The 21455-nt window shown below is 71.1% G+C and overlaps 3 protein-coding genes across 4 annotated transcripts; all 3 read left to right on the top strand.

Moving 5' to 3' along the window:
• Positions 1–1314: 1314 nt before the first annotated feature.
• Positions 1315–12426, top strand: LOC311189782 (uridine-cytidine kinase-like 1; the record flags this gene model as incomplete). Its single annotated transcript, XM_084261508.1, has 14 exons — positions 1315–1564; positions 2586–2692; positions 2776–2946; positions 3320–3391; positions 3640–3829; positions 3936–3997; positions 4471–4487; positions 4957–5055; positions 10281–10374; positions 10506–10568; positions 10759–10881; positions 10964–11071; positions 11150–11306; positions 11460–12426. The coding sequence occupies 14 exons, from the start codon at positions 1315–1317 to the stop codon at positions 11531–11533; spliced, it is 1587 nt and encodes a 528-aa protein (XP_084117634.1). The 3' UTR covers positions 11534–12426.
• A 1109-nt stretch (positions 12427–13535) lies between these two features.
• Positions 13536–15878, top strand: DNAJC5G (DnaJ heat shock protein family (Hsp40) member C5 gamma). Its single transcript, XM_084262449.1, has 4 exons — positions 13536–13727; positions 13850–14063; positions 14347–14497; positions 15023–15878. The coding sequence occupies exons 1-4, from the start codon at positions 13615–13617 to the stop codon at positions 15103–15105; spliced, it is 561 nt and encodes a 186-aa protein (XP_084118575.1). The 5' UTR covers positions 13536–13614; the 3' UTR covers positions 15106–15878.
• Positions 15879–16625: 747 nt separating this feature from the next.
• On the top strand, positions 16626–20678 carry TRIM54 (tripartite motif containing 54). Of its 2 annotated transcripts, none has more exons than XM_084261751.1 (10): positions 16626–16897; positions 17371–17543; positions 17672–17843; positions 18456–18551; positions 18651–18884; positions 19516–19538; positions 19658–19782; positions 20012–20113; positions 20387–20451; positions 20567–20678. In XM_084261751.1, exons 1-10 carry the CDS (start codon positions 16730–16732, stop codon positions 20663–20665), a joined length of 1257 nt encoding a protein of 418 aa, XP_084117877.1. In that variant the 5' UTR covers positions 16626–16729; the 3' UTR covers positions 20666–20678. The 2 variants fall into 2 exon arrangements, with proteins under 2 accessions (XP_084117877.1, XP_084117878.1); XM_084261752.1 differs by having other exon boundaries at positions 16627–16897; positions 20387–20428; positions 20532–20678.
• Positions 20679–21455: the final 777 nt, after the last annotated feature.

Below are 21455 nucleotides of genomic sequence, written 5' to 3'. Positions count from 1 at the left end.
CCGGCACCGGGACCCCTCGTGCTCCCCTCTCGGCCCCGGCAGCGCGTCCCCTGCCCCGGCGCGGAGCGGTCCCGCCGTGGGGCGGCCGGGGCGGGCTCAGCCCGAGGCACCGGCCGAGGGCGCGGGGGGGTGGGTGGGGGGCGGCCTGAGGCCGCGTGGGGCCGGGGGATGCCCGGGGGAGGCGCCGGGCGGCGGCACCAGCTCTGAGGGGCCGCGCCGGGTGCTGTGCTGATGGGGGGAGCGTGGCAGGGGGTTGGGGGGCTGCCGGGGTACGGGGGCACCTCGGGTCCGGCAAGACCCCCCCTCGCCTCTGCGCTGGGGCGGGGTGGGACCACCGAGCGGGGGAACCATCCCCAGCGTGGGGAGGGCGACGCGGGCTCAGCGAGGGGCGGCTGCCCGAGACCTGTGCGGGCCGAGGGGCTGCGGCCCCGGGCGGGGGGGCTGAGCTGCGCCCCAGTTCCTCTGTGGAGCCGGGGGGGGGGCAGCCCGCGGGAAACACTGCGGGGGGCACCCAGTGCCGCAGCACCAGTACAGACCAGTGTGACCAGGGGCAGAGCTGGGCCCAGCCCCTTAACCCTGGCCGTGGCCTGACTGTCCCCTCGGCGGGGTGGGAGCTGCAGCCGCAGCCGGGTGGTCGCGCAGCTCTGCGGGGATGTGGGAGGACGCCGGGGCTGCCGGGAGCCTCGTGGGGTGCGGCGAGGGGGCGTAGGAGGTGCCTCCCCGGGGTTAACAGCCCCGGGGTGCCGAGGGCACCCGGCTGGAAGCCAGCTCGGGGGGAACGGCCCCGGTGGGCACCGAGCCGGCCAGGGAGCTGCCGTGTGCTCCGGGGCGCCCCGTGTCCCGGGCTGCTCCCGGCAGAGCAGCTGCAGGGGAGGGGAGAGGAGGAGAGGGGGGGGGTCCCGGCCCTGTGCTCGGCGCCGTGAGCCCACCCGGCCGCAGCCCGGCGCGGGGGCAGCGCTGCCGCGGGAGGGGCCCGTGGGGACGGGGCGGGGGGCTCAGCTGGCGCCGGGCGGCGGGACCCGGCTCTGCGCTGGTCCAGGCGCAGCACCGGCCCCGGGGAGACCCCCAGCGCCGGCCCCGCCGCTCAGGGCCCGGCAGACACGGGCGGAGGCTGCCCGGGGCGGGGGGGGGACACCCACCCGGCAGCGGGGTCCCGGCTCCGGGTCACCGGGGCGGGGGGGGGGGGGGGAAGGACCCGTCGGCGCGCGCGGCGGCTGCGCGCGGCGCGGGGCGGGGCCGGCGGGAGCCTCGTGCGGCCCGTCCCGGCAGCCCCCGCGGCCCGGCCCGTCCCGCCCGGCGCGGCCCGCGGGGGCGATGGCGGCGGCGGGCGCGGAGGAGCGGTGGGGCGCGGCGGGCTCCGAGCGCGGCCCCGGGCCCGGGCCCGGCCCGCTGGGCTCGCTGCTCTCCCGGCTGCCGCTGGCGCCGGCCCCGCGGCGGCGGACCGCCAGCCAGTGCCAGCCCGAGCCGCCGCTGCTGCGCACCAGCAAACGGACCATCTACACGGCCGGGCGGCCGCCCTGGTACAGCGAGACCGGCGCGCCCGTGGACGAGGCCTTCGTCATCGGTGAGCGGCGGCGCCGGGGCCGGGGCCGGGCGGGGGGTGATGGGACCGGACCCCGAGCGGTGGGACTGGGCTGGACCCGAGATGGAGCCGGGGGGATGGTGGGGCCGGAGCCGGGGATGGAGCTGGGACTGGGGAGGGGATGGAGCCAGGGCAGTGATGGGGGCTGGGACCAGACCGGGCCGGGGGGATGATGGAGCCGGGGCCGGGCTGCAGCCGGAGCCGGGGATGGAGCTGGAGCCCGGGAGGAGACTGAGCCGGGGGGATGATGGGGCCCGGAGCCGGGGATGGAGCTGGGACTGGAGAGGGGATGGGGCTGGGGGGATGATGGAGCTGGGGCCGGGCTGGAGCCGGGGCTGGTGAGGGGATGGAGCCAGGGCAGTGATGGGAGCTGGGACCAGACCAGGCCGGGGGGATGATGGAGCCGGGGCCGGGCTGGAGCCGGGATCGGGGAAGGGATGGAGCCGGGAAGATGATGAGGCCCGGAGCCGGGGCTGGAGCCTGGGAGGGGACTGAGCCGGGAAGATGATGGGGCCGGGCTGGAGCCGGGGCTGGGGAAGGGATGGAGCCGGGAAGATGATGGGGCCCGGAGCCGGGGACGGAGCTGGGGCCGGGGAGGTGATGGGGGCCGGGGGGATGATGGAGCTGGGGCCGGGCTGGAGCCGGGGCTGCTGAGGGGATGGAGCCAGGGCAGTGATGGGGGCTGGGACCAGACCAGTCCGGGGGGATGGTGGGGCCCAGCTGGAGCCGGGACTGGGGAAGGGCCGGAGCCGGGAAGATGATGAGGCCTGGAACTGGGGAGGGGGCTGGGACTGGGGAGGTGATGGGGGCCAGGGGGATGATGGGGCCGGGGAAGGGACGGAGCCGGGAAGATGATGAGACCCGGAACCGGGACGGAGCTGGAACCGGGGAGGTGATGGGGGCCGGGGGGCTGATGGGGCCGGGACTGGGGCAGCAATGGAACCAGGCCCTGAGCTGTGGCTGGGGAAGCTGCTGGAGCCGGCGCCGGGCCGTCCACCCGCAGGCCTGTGCGGCGGCAGCGCCTCGGGCAAGACCACGGTGGCCACGCGGATCATCGAGGCGCTGGACGTGCCCTGGGTCGTGCTGCTCTCCATGGACTCCTTCTACAAGGTGAGGGCTGGGGGCAGCCTGGCAGGGTGCTGGGTGCTGGCGGGGCCCCGGGGCGCCCGCGTGAGCGGCGTGGGTGCCCGCAGGTGCTGGATGAGGGGCAGCAGGCCCTGGCAGCCCGCAGCGACTACAACTTCGACCACCCGGACGCCTTCGACTTCGAGCTGCTGGTCAGTGTCCTGCGCAAGCTGAAGAAGGGCAAGAGCGTGAAGGTGCCGGTCTACGACTTCACCACGCACAGCCGGCGCCGAGAGTGGGTGGGTGCTGCGGGGGGGGTGGGCCAGGCGCCTTGGGGACAGCCCCTGGGAGCAGGGGGCTGCCTGGAGCAGGGGGTGTGGGGGCTGTGGGGGCCGTCCAGTGGGGACTGGGGGTGTAGGGGGGGAGCATGGAGACATGGATATGGGCACAGAAAGGGACCAGTGTGGAGCTTGGGGGGCTGCTGCGCTGTTGGGCAGAGGTTTGGGGCACTAGGTGAGTGTGTGGCAGGGGTGTTGAGCATGGGGGGGAGAGGAAAAGGCCCCTGGAGGTTTGGGGGAACCCCAGCTGTGGGTGCTGAGAGCCTGGCGTGGGCTGGGGGTTGGGTGCTGAGTGCCGGCGCCGAGGGCGAGCAGGGCTCTTTCCTCCCCACAGAAAACAGTGTACGGGGCCAACGTCATCGTGTTTGAAGGGATACTGGCTTTCGCCAACAAGGAGCTGCTGAAGGTATTGCTGCGGCTGCTGGCCTGGCTGGCTGCGTGGCGTGGGACAGGCGCTGCCCTGGGCCGGCTCTCGGCGCCGCTGCGGCACGGCGACGGCTGCCAGGGGCCAGCCCAGGTGCCCCCGGAGCCCCTCTCAGCTGGGCCCTTGGAGGGGCACAGCACTGGCTGCCGTCGTGGGATGGAGCTGGCAGGGCTGTGGGCAGGGGGACGGGGGGGCTGGAGACGGGGTGCTCACCCCTCCCAGTTTTCCAGCTCCTGGATATGAAGGTGTTTGTGGACACGGACTCCGACATCCGGCTGGTGCGGCGGCTGCAGCGCGACATCATGGAGCGCGGCCGGGACATCGTGGGCGTCATCAAGCAGTACAACAAGTTCGTGAAGCCGGCCTTCGAGCAGTACATCGAGCCCACCGTGCAGGTCGCCGACATCGTGGTGCCCAGGGGTGGGTGAGGCTGCGCCGCGCCTGCCGGCCCCGCGCCGAGCACCGGCAGCTGCTGGGTGGCCCGCGGGCACCTCTGAGCCGGCATCTCCCCGCCCTTTCCCCTCAGGTGGGGAGAACTTTGTGGCCCTGGACCTCATCGTGCAGCACGTGCACAGCCAGCTGGAGAAGGTGAGGGGGGGCTGACCCGTTGCTGTTAGCGTGGGCGAGGAGGAAGAGGAGGAAGGGAGGAGGCAACGGCCTCTGCACGCAGAGCGGGGGATGAGGCTGCTGGCAGCCCTGTGCCTGGGGGCTCTCGGCGTAGCCCCTCTCTTTGCCAAAGGTCTCCCCCATCTCTTGGGGCAGACTGTGCTGTGACGGGGGGCTGGGGGCACGGGGAGGGGTCTGGGGAGGGGTCTGGCGTGGTGCCTGCCCCGGCAGTGACGCCTGGCACTTGGGGTCTGGCCTGGCCTTGTTACCTGTCCCCCAGTCAGCTCCTCACGGGCTCGGCCCCAGCAGCCTGCCCGTCCCCCCTGCCTGGCTTCCCTGCTCCCTGTTCAGCCTGGGAAGAAGGGGGTGGGGGCAGATCAGAGCCTGTCCCTGACCACTGACCCCTGTTTGTTCTTCCCCTTCGCCGTGCTGGATGATGCCGCTCTGCTGCTCAGCGTGAGATCACTGTCAGGTACGTGGGGACCCTGCCAAAGCGGAGGGGCCGGTTCCTGGGCTGGTTCCTGGGCTGGGGGAGGGCTGCCAGCCCCCACTCCCGAGTCCTGCCTCTTCTGAGCTTTGCTGGGATGCCTGAGCACCTCTGCTCCCCCTTGGCTGCCCTGCCTGCAGCTCCTCGGGGGTTGCCTTGCTGAGTGCCCCCCTGTGCTGGATTGCCCCAGGCTGCTCCCTGCTACAGGGGGAGTGTCCCACACAGCCCCATTCCCCGGGGCTTCGAGTAGGCAGCTCAGGGAAACAGCCCTGGTGCCCTGGCACAACCCAGGCAGCCCCATCCTGGCATCTGCCACCAGGTCCTGCCTGCGCAGAGCTGCTTCTCCTGCTCCCCAGGGCACGCGGGGACAGAGGGGTTCGTGCTGGGGGGAGGCTTGCTCTGGGGCTGGGGCGCCTGTGTGTGCTGCACACTGATCACCACTTCCCTGCTGCAGGGCAGCTCTGGCCTCTGCCCACCAAGGGCAGCCCCTGCCGAAGACGCTGAGCGTCCTGGAGAGCACGCCGCAGGTCCGGGGCATGCACACCATCATCAGGTACCGCCCGGCCGCCCCAGCCCCTGCCCTGGGCATCCTGCTTCAGATCCGGGTCCAGCCGTCCCTCCCCTGCCTTCCGGGGTGGGGCCTGGAGCACTGAGCTGCCCTGTTGGCAGCCGGGCTGCGGCCCGAGCCCTGGGCAGGCTCCGTGTGGCCAGGGGAGCCTGGGCAGCGCCTGGCGCCGCGGGGCAGGGTGAGGTGAGGAGCCCTCGGGTGTGGAGCCGGCTGACCCCCGGGGTCCAGGCTGCTGCTTCCAGGACTTTGCTGCTCCCCTTGTCCTTCCGCAGCCCCCAGGGACGGGCGGTTTGGAGCTGTGTGAGTGCACACGAGTTCCAGCGCGGCCCCTGCGGGCTCGTCCCTGCGGAAGCAAAGTGCCTGCTGGGTGACTCAGCACGGGGTGAGCTGCACAGACCTGTGCTGGGGTCCCGTGGCCACGCAGCCCAGCCAGGCTTCTGGCAGTTGTGAGCTAAGGTCTGGGTAACAGGCTGAGGGAGCTGGGGCTGTTCAGCCTGGAGAGGAGAGCCTGAGAGGGGATCTGATCACTGGGGATCAAGAGCTGAAGGGTGGGACCCAGGGGGCCATGGGCAGCCTCTGCTCAGTGTGTGTGGGGACAGGACAAGGGGCGATGGGCTCAAGTTGGAGCCCAGGGAGTTCCCCCCAATGTGGGGAAGAACTTCTTCCCAGTGAGGGTGAGGGAGCCCCGGGCCAGGCTGCCCAGGGGGTGTGGAGTCTCCTTCTCTGGAGAGATCCCAGTCCCTGTCCCAGGGACCCTGCTTGGGCAGGGGGTGGGACCCCAGGGGCTCTGGGGGGTCCTTCCAATCCCTACAGCTCTGTGAGTCTGTCGCTTGGCTGTGCTGTGGGGCAGGCTGCGCCTGGAGCCCGTCCGTGCCGCTCGTCTGGAGGCACAGAGCTGTCCCCGTGCTGCTGGGGCTGGGCACTGTGTGTGTGCCGGGGCTGTTGAGAGGGAGGTGCTGCCTCTCCCAGATGGCGAGTGAGTGAGAAGCACCACGTTTCTGGGGGTGTTGACTTGGCCTGTCAGCCGCCCCCTCGAATCCTGCCGCAGCCCGGGGAGGCGAGGCGAGCCGAGGCAGCCTCCTCACCGGCGTCTCCAGGCTGAGGAGCTCCTCCCGTGCAGTCCCTGTGCTCAGGCAGGAGCAGCTGGTGTTTGTGCTGCTCGTAGGTGCTGCTGGCAGCGCCTGGGTGCTGCTGCGTGACTGGGGCTGGGGCTGGGGGGGGTCCTCACACGCGACCATCCGGGCTGCGCTCTGCTCTGCTCCTGGGGTGCTACTCCCTGTGTGCTGGCGTTCTGGGGAGCAGCCCAGGCTGACCCCAGGACTGAAGGTGTGTGCCTTTCCCCCAGCTTCCCACAGCTCGGGGTGTGCAGTGCCCGTGCTGTGCCCACTCTGCCCTCTGGGCTGCATCCAGCTGCCGCGGCGCTGCCAGCCCCACCGCAGCACCGGTGCCTGGGTGGTGCTGGGCGCACGCGAGGCTGCTCCAGAGCCCGTGTGCCTGGCCTCCCCCAGCCTCCCCTCTCTGTCCCACCGCTCCCAGTGCGGCTCCCTCAGCCCCAGCCTGTTCTCTGGGCTTGGCAGGCTGTGCCGGGCAGCGACACGTCGCTGCTGTTCAACACTGGAGGCTGTTCCTGTCCCAGGCGCCCTCCTGGGAGCGGTGCGGTGCCGCGGCAGCAGATGAGCATCTCATGAGTACAGTCATGGCACAGCCAGGCTTGGCATCCCAGGGAGAAGCGCTTTCCAGGGTGGTTTTCCGTTGTTGTGGAGAGGCAGGAGCTGGAAATAGCGCTGGGGAGGAGTAGTGAATGGTTTGATTGATGGGCAGGCTGAGGATGGGGGAGTAGTGGGGCTACGGGTCGTATCTGGGGTGCTGAGCTGCGTGGTGGGTGGGCACGTGGGAGGGCAGGGATGAGGGATGGGACCCTGAGGGATTCGGGTGGGCTGGAGAGGGGGGACTGGAGCTCACCAAGCCACTGGATCCCTGGCAGGGCTCAAGGCCGGGTTGGATGGGGCTTGGCTGGGCTGGGGGCCCCTGCCCACCAGTTCCATGGCATCAGGTCCAGATCAGGAGCATTTTGTGCTGCTCCACAGCACCTGAACAGCCCTTTTGCCCCCGAGCAGCCCTGAGGCACGGCCGGGGGTCACCGGCCTCTCCTGGCACTGTGCTGGGGCTGCCCTGGGGCAGCGTGTGGGTGCTGGGGTGAGGGGCAGAGTGAGGGTGGGACAACCCCCAGCACCCCAGGACAGCTCAGGGGGGCTGCTGGGAGCAGGAGGAGCTGCAGCCCTGGTGACACTGAGCTCCCCGTGCCCAGCGCTGTGACCTCAGGGCTGATGGGGACTGGGGGCTTTGGGCAGAGGGTGGCTGGGGGGTCCAGGGGAGGTCTGTTCTCCTCCCCTCTGCTCAGCCCCACAGCTGGAGTTGGGTGTCCAGTGCTGGGCTCCCAGTTCAGGATGGACTGGGAGCTGCTAGAGTCCAGGGAGGGGATGAGGATGAGGAGGGGCTGGAGCATCTCTGGGGGGAAGGAAGGCTGAGAGAGCCAGGGCTGGAGGAGAGGAGACTGTGGGGGGATCTCCTCAATGGATCAACAGCCAAAGGGGTGTCCAGGGGCTGGGGTCAGACTCTTCTCAGGGTGCCCAGAGACAGGACAAGGGGTGATGGGCACAAACTGGAGCACAGGAAGCTCCATCCCAGCAGGAGGACAAACTACTTCCCTCTGTGGGTGCCCAAGCCCTGGGCCAGGCTGCACAGAGAGGGGGAGGAGGCTCCTTCTGGGCACCATCCTGTGTGACCTGCTCGGGGTGACCCTGCTTCAGCAGGGGTTGGGTGATCCCCAGAGGCCCCTCCAACCCCACCTGTCCAGGGGGCTGTGCTGGGACGTCACCACTGCTGGGAAAGGTGGTTTCAGACACCAGACCTGCCCAGGCTCCTCCTCCTTGGTGCCTGACCAGGGTGGCAGCTGAGCTGAGGCTGTGCCCAGGCTCCCAGCCGGGTGCTCGCTGGGCCCTGACGCTGTGCAGGGCTCTCCTGCCCCCTCCTGCTGCGTGTGCCAGGGAAGGTGGGGATCCCTGGAGCCGGCAGCCCTGCTCTGCCCAGCTCTGGGGTCCCGGCACACGGAGGGGGGTGCGCTGATTGCAGTGCCCCTTGCCGAGGGGTGGTGCAGGATGGTGCAGGGTGGTGTGAGGATGGTTCGGGGATGGTGCAGGGATGGTGCGGGATGGTGCGGGATGGTGCAGGATGATGCTGGGATGGTGCAGGATGGTGCAGGGCAGTGCAGGATGGTGCTGGGCCTGCCGGGCTGTCTGGCTGCAGGCGGCTGCTGCCGGGGCGCGGGCGGCACCGGGGGCTTCTGGAGCTGCCGTGGGCGAGCGCGTGTGCCGAACCCACCCGTGGGGGGTGGTGTTGACGGCCCCTGCTGAAGAGCTGTGGGCAGGGTGCCTGTCTCTGCTGGAGAGGAGTGTGTCTCCCAGGGACTGCCCGGTGTCCCCAGGCTCTCAGCAGCGCCCGTGCCAGGGAGCTGCCTGGTCACGCAGAGTCGGGGAGCTGCCTGGGCTGGCTGCAGGACAGGGGGGGCCGTTACCCACCGGCTGGGCTGGGCTGGGCTGGGCTGGGCTGGGCTGGGCTGGGCTGGCTGTCATCCTGCTGAGATGTGAGAGGCGGCAGATGATGTCCTGAAGCAGGGAGTAAAAATACTCAGTATCCTCCTGCCGCTGCTGGGCCGTTGCCAGTCCCACCTCTTCCATCTGGTGACTGGCAAGAGTCCCTGGGGTTCCTTTGTTCTTCATCCGCAGAAAATTCACGGGTGTGTTTGGAAGAACACGTGGCTGGGCTGCTCTGGGCGTGGGTCACAGGGAGCAGCAGGTCCTGGCTGTGCCCCCCGGTGCCAGCCTGGAGCAGCAGGTCCTGGCTGTGCCCCTCGGTGCCAGCCTGGAGCAGGCAGGTCCTGGCTGTGCCCCCCAGTGCCAGGCAGGTCCTGGCTGTGCCCCCCGGTGCCAGCCCAGCTCTGGCACAGGTACCTCGTTCCTGATGTTCTCTGGTGAACTGCCCCTGCCTGAGGACCTGCTGCCCCTTGTCTTGCCCGAACAGCCGTGGGCAGCAGTGGGACACAGGCTGACGTGTTGCAGTCGTGTTTTGCACAAGCAGATCTCACAATCCTCTCCTCTGCTACCTCCTTGCACGTTCCTGCTGCCCCCCAAGCTGGCAGTGCTGCTGCTCCTGCCCCCCGGGTTCCTCCTGCTCTTTCCACATCCAAAGACACACACCCCCCCAGCCCTGCAGACCCCACCAGAGGCTCAGCAGGGGGTGGAGGTCATGCTCCAGGCTTGCTTCTTGGGCTCCTGCCCATCCCCTGGGCATCGGTGTGTGTGTGTGTGTGTGTGTGTGTGTACAGCAGGTTACTGATGTTGTGCTGTGTGTCTCTCCTTCCTGCCCGTGGCATCACCCACTGGGAGCTGAGCTGCCCCCTCAGTCGGCTCTGTCCGTGCCCTGCAGCAGGGTCAGCTGTCATAGGATGCCAGCCTGGGCTGGGCTGGGAGGGACCCCAAGGGTCCCAGAGCCCCAACCCCCTGCCACAGGCAGGGACACCAACCTCCAGCCTGGAGCTACACAAGGGTGCCCAGGGCCCCAGCCAACCTGGCCTGGAACACCCCCAGGGACGGGGCACCCACCCCCTCTCTGGGCAGCCCCTTCCAGCCCCTCACCACTCTCTCTGCTCAGAACTTCCCCCCAGTCTCTCCTCTCCCCCTTCCCTCCTCCAGCTTCACTCCAGCCCCCTTGTCCTGCCAGTCTCTGCCCTTTAACAAGCCCATTCCCCTCCTGTTCCTGGGGTCCCTTCAGGGACGGGGAGGCTGCAGTGAGGTCCCCCCACAGCCTTCTCTTCTCCAGGCTGACCCAGCCCAGCTCCCTCAGCCTCTCTCCATGGGGAGCTGCTCCAGCCCTCTGAGCATCTCCGGGGCTCCTCTGACCCCTCTCCACCAGCCCCACATCTCCCTTGTGTTGGGCCCCAGCTCTGGCCACAGGACTCCAGCTGGGGAGGGCAGAGCAGAGAGGGACAGTCCCCTCCCTGCCAGGCAGCCACACGGGGCCACGGCAGCCCTGGAGCACCAGCCTTGAGTCGCCGTGTGCCCCGAGAGCTCCGGGGCTCCCACACCCTGCTGTGGCCACACCAGCTGGAGCGGGGACTCTGCTCCCCTCACCCAGCTCTGTTCCCTCCCCAGGAACAGAGACACGACCAGGGACGAATTCATCTTCTACTCCAAGCGCCTGATGCGGCTGCTGATCGAGCACGCCCTGTCCTTCCTGCCGCTGAAGGTGAGCGGGGCAGCCACGGCCCTGCCTCCCCTCCCCGTGGCCCCGGGCGCTCGGCACTGCCCACACCCCTTCTCCCCCTTCCTTCTCCCCCTTCTCCCCCTTCTCCCCCTTCCTTCTCCCCCTTCCCACAGTCGGTGACGGTGGAGACGCCGCAGGGCACGACGTACGAAGGGAAGAGGTTCCACAGGCAGAGGGTGAGTCCTTGTCCCGGCCCCGTTCTCCCCACCAGCACCCGGCTGCCCCGTCCTGGCCAGGCCGGGCAGACCCCCGTGCTGGGCAGCTCCTCGTTGGGGGCTCCTCTTCCCCCTCTCCCCGAGGGGGGCTGAGCCCCTCCAGGCCTTGCTGGAGCACGGCACCGGGCAGATGTATTGGGTCCCTTCCCAGATCACCGGTGTGTCCATCCTGCGAGCAGGGGAGACCATGGAGCAGGCGCTCACCGCTGTCTGCAAGGACATCCGCCTGGGCAAGATCCTGATCCAGACCAACCACGACACGGGGGAGCCCGAGGTGAGCCCCCCCTGCCCGGCTGCCCGGGCACGGAGCCCCTGGGGCTGCCCCGTGGGTGATCACCCCCTCCCTCCCTCCCCAGCTCCACTACCTGCGCCTTCCCAAGGAGATCAGCGAGGACTACGTCATCCTCATGGACAGCACCGTGTCCACCGGCGCCGCCGCCATGATGGCCGTCCGCGTGCTGCTGGTGAGGGGCAGGGCGGGTGGGGAGGGGGCGAGCGGCGCTCCGGCTGCGGCTGGGCTCTCACGGCTCCCTGTGCGGCAGGACCACGACGTGCAGGAGGACAGGATCTTCCTGCTCTCGCTGCTGATGGCCGAGATGGGGGTGCACTCCGTGGCCTACGCCTTTCCCCGCGTCCGCATCATCACCACCGCCGTGGACAAGAGGATCAACGAGGAGTTCCACATCATCCCCGGCATCGGTGAGGGCGGGGGCTGAGCCCCAGGGGCTGTGCTCCCCGCTCTGCCAGCCCCATGGGGTGTCCCCTGGCCACACTGAAGGAGTCCTGGGGGGGCTGGGGGGTTGTGCTGGCGCCAGTGTGGCCGTGGCCTCACTCCATCCCCTTGTCCCGCAGGTAACTTTGGGGACAGATACTTCGGCACCGATGGCCCCGCTGCCTGGTGCGAGAGCGATGGCATGGACTGCTGAGCTGGCTGGCCGCTGGCTGGACCCCACCTCTGCCCCCAGGAGGGGCTCAGGGCTGCTAGGCTCCATCCCCCCCGCCACAGGACAAGCCCCTCGCTGCCCGCCTCTGTCCGCAGCCCTGGGGGTCCCTCCGTCCCCCAAGGAGGCAGGGATGGAGCCAGCATCGCCTGCAGCCCGGGGCAGGAGGGCTGTTCCTTGGCCCCCTCTGGCCCTGCCTCCGTGCCCCAGGAGGGAGAGGGGCTCAGAGGGGGTCTCTCCACAGCCTGTGCCCCAGGGGAGGGGGCTCAGGGCGTGTGCCCTCGCAGCCCCGGTGCCGGCCTCCCCGCTGGAATCTGTATTTATTGGTATTTATTTGGGCAGCGGCCCCGGGCACGGGGCAGCTACTTGAAGAACATCAGGGATCATCGGGGAGTCGCGGGGTGTCCCCCCGGCCCCCATCTGACACTCCAGCCCCTGGGCTGGCCGGTGGCACCGGGGCTGCCCGCGGTTGGTGCTCACCGCTCTCCCGCTGCCCCCCAGCCCCGGGGCCAGCCCGGACCCCCACCCGCTACCCCGGGCTGCCCGGCTGCGCTGCCCTTGTTGCTCAGGTTCCTCTTCCAAGGGGCAGCGGCGGCTGCGTTTGGAGCCGGGCCCTGGCCTGGCAGCCGGGGCCTGGCCTGGCTCTTGGGGCCACAGCCTGGCTGGAGCTGGGCCTGGCCTGGCGGCCGGGGCCTGGCCTGGCTCTCGGGGCCACGGCCTGGCTGCCGCGGCCTGGCCTGGCTCTCAGAGCCACGGCCTGGCTGGAGCTGGGCCTGGCCTGGCGGCCGGGGCCTGGCCTGGTCCCCCCCCACCCCCGTGCTGGCTGAAGGCGCTGCCCCCCCGCTGCCCCTCATTTTGTACCCCAATAAAGGAGCAGCGCGACCCCCGGGCTCCTGCCTGCTGCTGGGGTGGGGGGCAGTGTCACTGCATTGCACGGGGTGTGACTGCTCGGGGTGTCACTACACGGGTGTCTGTGTGGGATTGTCACTGCACAGGGTGTGACTGCACGGGATGTCACTGCACAGGGTGTCTGTACATGGGGTGTCACTGTGTGGGGGGGTGTCACTACACGAGGTGTCGCTATGTGGGGTGTTTCTGCACGGATGTTGCTACACAGGGTGTGACTGCACAGGGGGTCACTGTGTGGGGGCACTGTGTGTGTGGGTCACTGCTCAGGGTGTCACTGCATGGGTGTCACTGTGTGGGGGTGTCACTGCTCGGGGAGTCACTGTGGGGGTGTCACTGCATGGGGGGGTCACAGCGTGGGGTGTTGCTGCACGGGGGTTGCGTGCGGGGGTGTCACTATGTGAGGGGTCACTGCACAGGCTGTTGCTGCACGGGGTGTCACTGCTCAGGGTGTCACTGTGTGGGGGTCACTGCTCAGGGTGTCACTGCTCGGGGTCTCACTGTGTGGGGGTCACTGCACGGGGGGTCACTATGCAGGGGTCACTGCTCGGGGAGTCACTGCACAGGCTGTTGCTGCTCAGGCTGTTGCTGCACAGGGTGTCACTGCTCAGGGTGTCACTGCATGGGGGGTCACAGCGTGGGGTGTTGCTGCAGGGGGGTTGCGTGCAGGGGTGTCATTATGTGAGGGGTCACTGCTCAGGCTGTTGCTGCACAGGGTGTCACTGCTCGGGGGGTCACTGCTCGGGGGGTCACTGTGTGGGGGTCACTGCTCAGGGTGTCACTGCTCGGGGGGTCACTGTGTGGGGGTCACTGCTCGGGGGGTCGCTGTGCTCTGGGTACCGAGGGGGCGCTGGGGACGCTGGGGGCGGGGCTGCAGGGGTGTCCCGGGGCGGGGGGGGGGGGGGGCAGCGCGGGGGGGGGGGGTGTGTGTCTCGTGCTGGGGTGTCCCCGCCGCGGGGGGCGCGTGCCCGCCCCGCGCTGCCCCACGCGCTGCCCCCGCGCTGCCCCCGCGCGCTGCCCCCGCCTCCGGGCGCGCGGGGCCCGGCGGCGCCTGCGCAGAGCGGGGGCGGGCGCGGGCGGAAGCGGGCGCGGGGCAGGGCCGGGCCGGGCCGGTCGGTACCGCCGGACCCCTCGGGCCCCCTCGGGCCCCCTCCGCCGCCATGGCGCAGCCCGCGCGGCCGCAGCGGAAGCTGTCCCGCGTCGGGGAGAGTCTCTACCGCGTCCTGGGCCTGCAGAAGGGCAGCTCCCCCGAGGAGATCAAGAAGGCCTACCGGTACGGCGGGGCCGGGCCCGGGGCCGGGCGGGGCGGCGAGGCCGGGGGGGGTCACGGGGCGGGGAGGCGGGGGGCAGGGGCGGGGGTCGCGCCGGGCCCGTCCCAGCCGCCGTGCCCCGCAGGAAGCTGGCGCTCAAGTACCACCCGGACAAGAACCCCGACGACCCGGCGGCGGCCGAGCGCTTCAAGGAGATCAACAGCGCCCACGCCACGCTGAGCGACGAGGACAAGCGCCGCCTCTACGACCAGTACGGCTCGCTGGGCCTGTACGTGGCCGAGCAGTTCGGTGACGATGCGGTCAAGCATTACTTCCTCATGTCCAAGTGGTGGTTCCAGGTGAGCCCCGCCCCGCCCCCGCCGCGCCCCGGGGCCGCCGCCGCCGCGCCGGGCTCCCCGCGGCTCCCCGGGGCTCCCCGCGGCTCTCCGGGGCTCTCCGGGGCTCCCCGCGGCTCCCCGGGGCTCCCCGCGGCTCTCCGGGGCTCCCCGCGGCTCTCCGGGGCTCTCCGGGGCTCTCCGGGGCTCCCCGCGGCTCCCCGGGGCTCCCCGCGGCTCTCCGGGGCTCTCCGGGGCTCCCCGCGGCTCTCCGGGGCTCACCGCGGCTCCCCGCGGCTCCCCGCAGGCGCTGGCGCTGTGCTGCGGCGCGCTCACCTGCTGCTGCTGCTGCTGCTGCTGCTTCTTCTGCTGCGGGACGTGCTGCCCGCCCAAGGAGGACGAGTCCTACAAGTACGTGGACCCCAAGGACCTGGAGGCGCAGATGTGCGCGGAGGACGGTGAGTGGGGCAGCCTCGGGCCACGGTGCGGGGGGCTCCGGGGCAGCCCCTGTCTCATCTCAGGCGGGGGATGGAGCTCTGCCTTGAGGCTCGGTTCACATGTGGCTTAACAGCCACCTGTGGCGTTTCCTGTGCGGAGCTGGGAGAGAAACAAGCGCTGCACAGGCTGTGGAGGCCGCTTCCTCCCTTGTGTTTCCCGGAAGCCCCTGCAAGGGTTTGCGACAGAGAGACACTTGGGTCCGTGTGTTCCAGGGTACAGACTGCAGGGATAGCAGCTTGCTGCAGGCTGGCGTCATGCCCTGGGCACTGGCCGTACTGGTGCCACGCTGGGCACTGGCCACACTGGTGCCTGTGGGGACTGGGACTGCCACTGGGCCGCTTTTGCAGGTGTTGGCGAGGGGGAGGCTCTGCCCTGTGTGGCTGTGGGTTCCTGAGCCTTGGTGAAACCTCGGGGTGTCCTGGGTACTCGTTCACTGGCAGCGCGGGACGGGGCTGAGCTGCTGACCCGCAGTTCTTCTTTTGCAGATCCACAGGGACCGGTCGTGGCGCAGCCCCCGGCAGCCAGCGCGGAGCCCTTGCCGGCTGCCGGCACCCCGAGCGATGCCTGAGGCTGGCCTCAGCGCCGCCAGCTGCCCCGCGGCCAGGGACCCTCCTCTGGGACCGTCACTTCCCGGGACCCCGGTCACGCTGCCCGGGGCAGTGGCTCTCCAGCCTCAGGGTGGCTAGAATCTCAGGGTAATTTGGCCAGCGTTGCTGCAGGGGCTCTCCTGCCGCCGCTCGAGCCCCAGGGCCGCGTCCCTGCCTGCCAGCGCTGCTGGTGGAGGCGGCCTGGAGCCCGTGCTGCTGCGCCCCGTCCCCAGGGCCTCGCCTGCTGCCGTGCCCCCGCCGCTGCGGGCGGAGACGGCCGGGCCGGGCTCCCTAGGGTAGCTGAGCACCTCCGAGACCGTTAGCACTGTAACCTCTGGGGCCGGGCTGAGCCCGCCACCTGCCCTGGCGAGGACCCTCCTGATGGGTGCTGGGTGCCAAACGCCGCCCGTGGGGCCGGGGTGCTGCACCCCCTTCCTCTCGGCCCTGCCCTGTGCTCCGGGCGCGGGCCGTGCCCCACGCTTGCCGCTGCTGGCGGGCTCCCCGCGGGCTGGGCCCCGTCCAGGCACTTTCCTGGGGTTTGTAAAGGGTTTGTGGGCACCATTAAAGGAGCAGGGGAGGGGAGCGCGCTCGGTGTGGCCTCTGTCTCGCGGGGCCTGGCTCTGCCCGGGCCAGGGGCTGTGGGTTGAGTCTGGGGGCTGCTCACGGGGGGGCTGCTTTCTCGCAGGGCTGAATGTCACCACCTCCTGTCAGCACAGCTCTGTGTGCCCCAGCCCGTGCTGTTCCTCTGCGCTGCGCAGGGCAGAGCACCCCGGTCCTGCTGGGGTGGCTGTAGGGACTGTCCCCGTGCCCCCGGTGCTGCTGGGCCACCCCTGGGCCCTCAGAGCCACGGCTGCCCCGGGCAGGAGCTGCCGTGGGGCAGCTGGAGCAGCTCCCCGGCCCTGTGGCTCTTCCCAGGGCCTGTGCTGGCTGACAGCTCGGTGCTGGGCCGTGCAGGGCTCTGTGCTGTCCTGTCCTGTCCTGGCTGCTGCTCCTGCCCTGCTCCCCGGGGAGCTGATGCCGCCCCGTCCCGAGGTGCAGCGGGGCGGGGGGACGCCGTGTGCCCTCGTCCCTCCCACCGCTCTGCCCGCGGCTGCCGGGCTCTGCCTCAGCCCCTAAATATAGCCCGAGCGGGACAGGGATGTTCCTGGCACCGGCCCCCCTGGCCGCCCTTCCGCGCTGCTGCTCCGGGTGCTGCGCAGGGGCCGGGGGATGGGGGACCCCGGCCTGTGCCCCGCGGGGGGGGCTGCGCAGCTCCCAGCCCCTGCCCGGGCCCCCCGGGCTCTGCTGGGACGGGACCCGCGCCCCCTGTCCCGGGCAGGAGGCGGCGGGGGAGCCCCCGGGACCCCCGGGGGTTGTGGCGGGACGGGCCGGGGGGGCGGGGGGAGCCGGGGCGTCCCCCGGGGCGTCCCCGGGGCAGCCGGGCCCCGCTGGGCGCCGTGACTCAGTGTCACCCGACCCCCCGACAGCTGCGCCGGCCCCGGCGGGGCGGGGGCGGCTAAAATTAGCGTCGCGCTCAGCGGGGCCGGGGCAGAGCGGGCACGGGCAGCCCGGGGGAGCGCGGCCGTGCCGGGCAGAGCCGGGCCGGGCCGGGCCGGGACCGCGGCCATGAACTTCGCGGTGGGGCTGAAGCCGCTGCTGGCGGAGGCGCGGAGCATGGAGAGCCTGGAGAAGCAGCTCATCTGCCCCATCTGCCTGGAGATGTTCACCAAGCCCGTGGTCATCCTGCCCTGCCAGCACAACCTCTGCCGCAAGTGCGCCAACGACGTCTTCCAGGTGCGGGGGGGCTGCGGAGCTGGGGATGAGCCTCCGGGACGGGCGGGGGGCTGCGGGGGGGCTGCGGGGCCGGGGATGAGCCTCCGGGACCGGCGGGGGGCTGCGAGGGGGCTGCGGGGCCGGGGATGAGCCTCCGGGACCGGCGGGGACGGGTGGGGGGCTGCGGGGGGACTGCGGGGCCGGGGATGAGCCTCCGGGACGGGCGGGGGGCTGCGGGGCCGGGGATGAGCCTCTGGGACCGGTGGGGACGGGCAGGGGGTTGCGGGGGGGCTCCGGGGCTGGGGATGAGCCTCTGGGACCGGTGGGGCCGGGCGGGGGGCTGCGGGGCCGGGGATGAGCCTGGCGGAGACGGGACGGGGGGGCAGCCATGTCCGTTTCCATGCCCGGGCCCCGTGGGCAGAGCCCGGGAGGGGGTCTCGGGGGTCTCCGCGGCCGTGACCCGCCCCCCACATCCCCCCACCCCCCCCCCCCAGGCCTCCAACCCGCTGTGGCAGTCGCGGGGCTCCAGCGCGGTGCCGTCGGGCGGCCGGTTCCGGTGCCCGTCGTGCCGCCACGAGGTGGTGCTGGACCGGCACGGGGTGTACGGGCTGCAGCGGAACCTGCTGGTGGAGAACATCATCGACATCTACAAGCAGGAGTCGGCCAGGTGCGGACACCGCGCGGGGCGCGGGGGGGATGCGGGAGCGGGGGGGGTAACGGGGCGCGGGCGGGCCGGGGGTGCCCCGGGCCGGGTCCCGCCGTGGGCAGCCGGTGCCGGTGCCGGTCCCGCCGCAGGCCCCTGCACGCCAAGGCCGAGCAGCACCTGATGTGCGAGGAGCACGAGGACGAGCGGATCAACATCTACTGCCTGCGCTGCGAGGCGCCCACCTGCTCCCTCTGCAAGGTCTTCGGCGCGCACAAGGACTGCGAGGTGGCGCCGCTGCCGGCTGTCTACCAGCGCCAGAAGGTGGGGGGATGGGGATGGGGGGGATGGGGGGGGGGGTGCTCAGCCAGCCCTCACGCCTGTCCCATCCTGTCCCATCCTACTCCATCCCACCCCATCCCATCCCCATCCCAATCCCCATCCCATCCCATCCCATCCCATCCCATCCCCACCCCCATCCCCACCCCATCCCCATACCATCCCCATCCCAATCCCCATCCCATCCTACCCCATCCCATCCCATCCTGTCTCATCCCCATCCCATGCCATCCCCATCCCAATCTCCATCCCAATCCTCATCCCATCCTACCCCATCCCCATCCCCTCCCCATCCCATCCCCTCCCCATCCCCTCCCCATCCCATCCCCATCCCCATCCCACCCCATCCCATCCCCTCCCCATCCCATCCCCATCCCCATCCCCATCCCACCCCATCCCAATCCCCATCCCATCCCCACCCCCATCCCATCCCCATCCCATCCTATCCCATCCCACCCCATTCCAATCCCTATCCCATCCCATCCCCACCCCCATCCCATCCCCATCCCATTCCCATCACCATCCCCATCCCACCCCATCCCCATCCCATCCCATCCCATCCCATCCCATCCCATCCCATCCCCATCCCCATCCCAGAGTGAGCTCAGTGACGGCATCGCCATGCTGGTGGCCGGCAACGACCGCATCCAGGCCATCATCTCCCAGATGGAGGAGATCTGCCGCACCATCGAGGTGGGGGGCCGGGGTGTGGGGTGGTGGGTGACACCCCCACGTGCCTGAGGCAGGGCCGGGGCAGGAGCGGGGCGGCCCCTGAGCCCCCTGACCCCGCAGGAGAACGGGCGGCGGCAGAAGCAGCACCTGGGGCTGCGCTTCGACTCCCTGTGCAGCATCCTGGAGGAGCGGAAGAAGGAGCTGCTGCAGAGCGTGGGGCGGGAGCAGGAGGCCAAGGTGCAGCGCGTGCGCGGCCTCATCCGCCAGTACGGGGACCACCTGGAGGCCTCCTCCAAGCTGGTGGAGTCGGCCATCCAGGCCATGGAGGAGCCCCAGATGGCCGTGTACCTGCAGGTCTGTGCGGGGGGCTGCAGGGTACGGGGCGGGCAGGACCCTCTCAAGGGGCTGTGGCTGCCACAGCCACTGCTGAGAGCTGCAGAGAGGGAAGAGGGGGGGATGGCAGGTGCCTCCAGGGGGGCTGTGGTTGGGGGAGGTGTCTCCAGGGGGGCTGTGGTTGGGGAGATGCCTCCAGGGGGGCTGTGGTTGGGGAGATGTCTCCAGGGGGGCTGTGGTTGGGGAGGTGCCTCCAGGGGGGCTGTGGTTGGGGGAGATGCCTCCAGGGGGGCTGTGGTTGGGGAGATACCTCCAGGGGGAGTGTGGTTGGGGAGGTGTCTCCAGGGGGGCTGTGGTTGGGGAGATGCCTCCAGGGGGGCTGTGGTTGGGGGAAACGCCTCCAGGGGGGCTGTGGTTGGGGGAGGTGTCTCCAGGGGGGCTGTGGTTGGGGGAGGTGCCTCCAGGGGGGCTGTGTTTGGGGAGATGCCTCCAGGGGGGCTGTGGTTGGGGGAGATGCCTCCAGGGGGGCTGTGGTCGCTCTGAAGGCTCCGGACCTGCCCCGGGATGTGCTGGGCTGGGGCTGGGGTGACGCCTGGCCCCCAGGGTCCCATTGCTCCTGGGAGACACTGACAGCTCCCACTTTCCTCCCCAGCACTCCAAGGAGCTCCTGAAAAAGTGAGTGGGGCTGGGGGCGTGGGATGGGGGGCTGGGCAGGACTGGGGGCTGTGGCTGGGGCTGGGGGGCCCCGTGGGTGCCAGCCCCTGGCAGCTTGTGGGGGTCTGCCCGGCCTGCAGGATCACAGACATGTCCAAGGTGTCGATGAGCAGCCGCCCGGAGCCCGGCTACGAGAACATGGACCACTTCTCCATCAACGTGGACTACGTGGCCGAGATGCTGAGGACCATCGAGTTCCAGACAGGTGCCTGTGCTGTGCCCAGCGCTGCGGACCCCAGGGCTGCAGGGGACCGGCTGGGGCCCCGGCCGCCAGAGCAACGGGGCTGCGCGGCCCCTCAGCGCTGCCTGGGGACCCTGCAGAGCCCCCCGAGCCCCCTCTGGCTCCTGGGCTGCTGGACCCTGTGCTGCCTGTGATGGGGAGGATGGAGGGGGAGAGGAAGGGTCCCTGCTGACCTGTGTCCCCTGCGCCGCAGAGCCCCTGGGTGAGGATGAGGAGGTTGGACCTGGGGATGGCAGTGAGGCCACGGCGGATGAGGACCGGCTGGACAGCCTGGAGGCACCCGAAGCTGTGGAGGGTGAGTCCCCTGTGCCAGTCTGTGCCGTGCCAAGCCGTGTTTTGCCGTGCCACGTTCCCCTGTGCCAGGCTGTGCCAGGCCGTGCCGTGCCCTGCCATACCCGGCTGGGCACCCTGGACCACAGGGGATGGTCAGGGGCAGCAGGGCCCAGGGCTGTGTGCCCACAGAGGGTGGCACATGCTGAGCTGTGTGCCTGTCCTGCTGGCTGCTGCCCGGGTCCCGCAGCGTGCCGGGGCAGCCCTGGCTCCAGCCTTCCCCTGCTCTCCCCTGCAGATGTGGGGCCGAGGCAGAAGCCGGCGGCGAGCGCTCCCCACGGTGAGCCCTTCGCTGGGACAGGGGTGGGGGGTGACGGGGACAGGACCCCGGTGTGGGTCCCAGGGTGCCCCCCCCGCAGTGCTGAGGCTGTTCTCCTGCACAGGTCAGCACTGAGCTGGCACCACGGGGCAGCACCAGCACCAGCACCAGCACCAGCACCCCCATCGCAGCCCCCTGCACCCCCCAGCCCTGTTGCTGCTGTCACCCCGACACCAGAGCTCATCTCTCCAGCATTAAACCAGTGTGAGGATGTCGTCTCCAGCGTGGGGTGTGGGTGTGGGGGCTGCGGCCCCAGCCCCGGGGGTCCAGCCCAGACGCAGCCCCAGCACCCTGGCTGTGCCCTGGGGAGCCCGGGAGCAGCTTGGCCCCGGGGCAGGACTGTGGCCCTGAGCATCAGCCCCAGCCCCCTGCAGCCCCTGCCTGGGGACCGGGGACCGTGTCCAGGCCCCCCCCCCAGTCCCCCCCGAGCCAGACGCGGTGTCGGCAGCACCGTCCCCTGGGTGCCCCGAGCAAACAGCCCGGGGATGAGCTGGCTGAGTACACAGGGGCAGCGCTGCCAGCAGCGCCGGGCCGCGGCCGCCCCCCCGGGGCTGCGTCACCCGCCTCGCCCCGCGCCAGCACCGGGCGGCGCGGCTGGAGCGGGGATGGTGCGGGGGGGGCACCGGGTATGGGGGGTGGGGGACAGGGAGAATGCGGGGGGGGGCACCGGGTATGGGGGGTGGGGGACAGGGATGGTGCGGGGGGGCACCGGGTATGGGGGGTGGGGGACAGGGATGGTGCGGGGGGGGGGGGGGCACCGGTTATGGGGGGTGGGGGACATGGAGGATGCGGGGGGGCACCGGGTATGGGGGGTGGGGGACAGGGATGGTGCGGGGGGGGGGGCACCGGGTATGGGCGGTGGGGGACAGGGATGGTGCGGGGGGGGCACCGGGTATGGGGGGGAGGGGGGCATGGTGCACATGGCAAGGGGCACCGGGGCTTGGGGGAGTGGGGAGGGGATGATGCACGTGGGGAGGGGCACTGGGGC

The sequence above is a fragment of the Gallinula chloropus genome (genome assembly GCF_964237585.1).
Source record: "Gallinula chloropus genome assembly, chromosome: 3".
NCBI classification, from domain to species: domain Eukaryota; kingdom Metazoa; phylum Chordata; class Aves; order Gruiformes; family Rallidae; genus Gallinula; species Gallinula chloropus.
This window is presented reverse-complemented; position numbering and strand designations above follow the sequence as displayed.

Excerpts from the sequence above, each read along its gene's own strand:
- DNAJC5G (XM_084262449.1), top strand. The coding sequence starts at position 13,615 with ATGGCGCAGCCCGCGCGGCCGCAGCGGAAGCTGTCCCGCGTCGGGGAG. Across the intron at positions 13,728-13,849 it reads GAGATCAAGAAGGCCTACCG|GAAGCTGGCGCTCAAGTACC; the intron begins GTACGGCGGGGC and ends CGTGCCCCGCAG. Across the intron at positions 14,064-14,346 it reads TGTCCAAGTGGTGGTTCCAG|GCGCTGGCGCTGTGCTGCGG; the intron begins GTGAGCCCCGCC and ends GGCTCCCCGCAG.
- TRIM54 (XM_084261751.1), top strand. The coding sequence starts at position 16,730 with ATGAACTTCGCGGTGGGGCTGAAGCCGCTGCTGGCGGAGGCGCGGAGC. Across the intron at positions 17,544-17,671 it reads TACAAGCAGGAGTCGGCCAG|GCCCCTGCACGCCAAGGCCG; the intron begins GTGCGGACACCG and ends GTCCCGCCGCAG. Across the intron at positions 20,114-20,386 it reads GGCACCCGAAGCTGTGGAGG|ATGTGGGGCCGAGGCAGAAG; the intron begins GTGAGTCCCCTG and ends TCTCCCCTGCAG.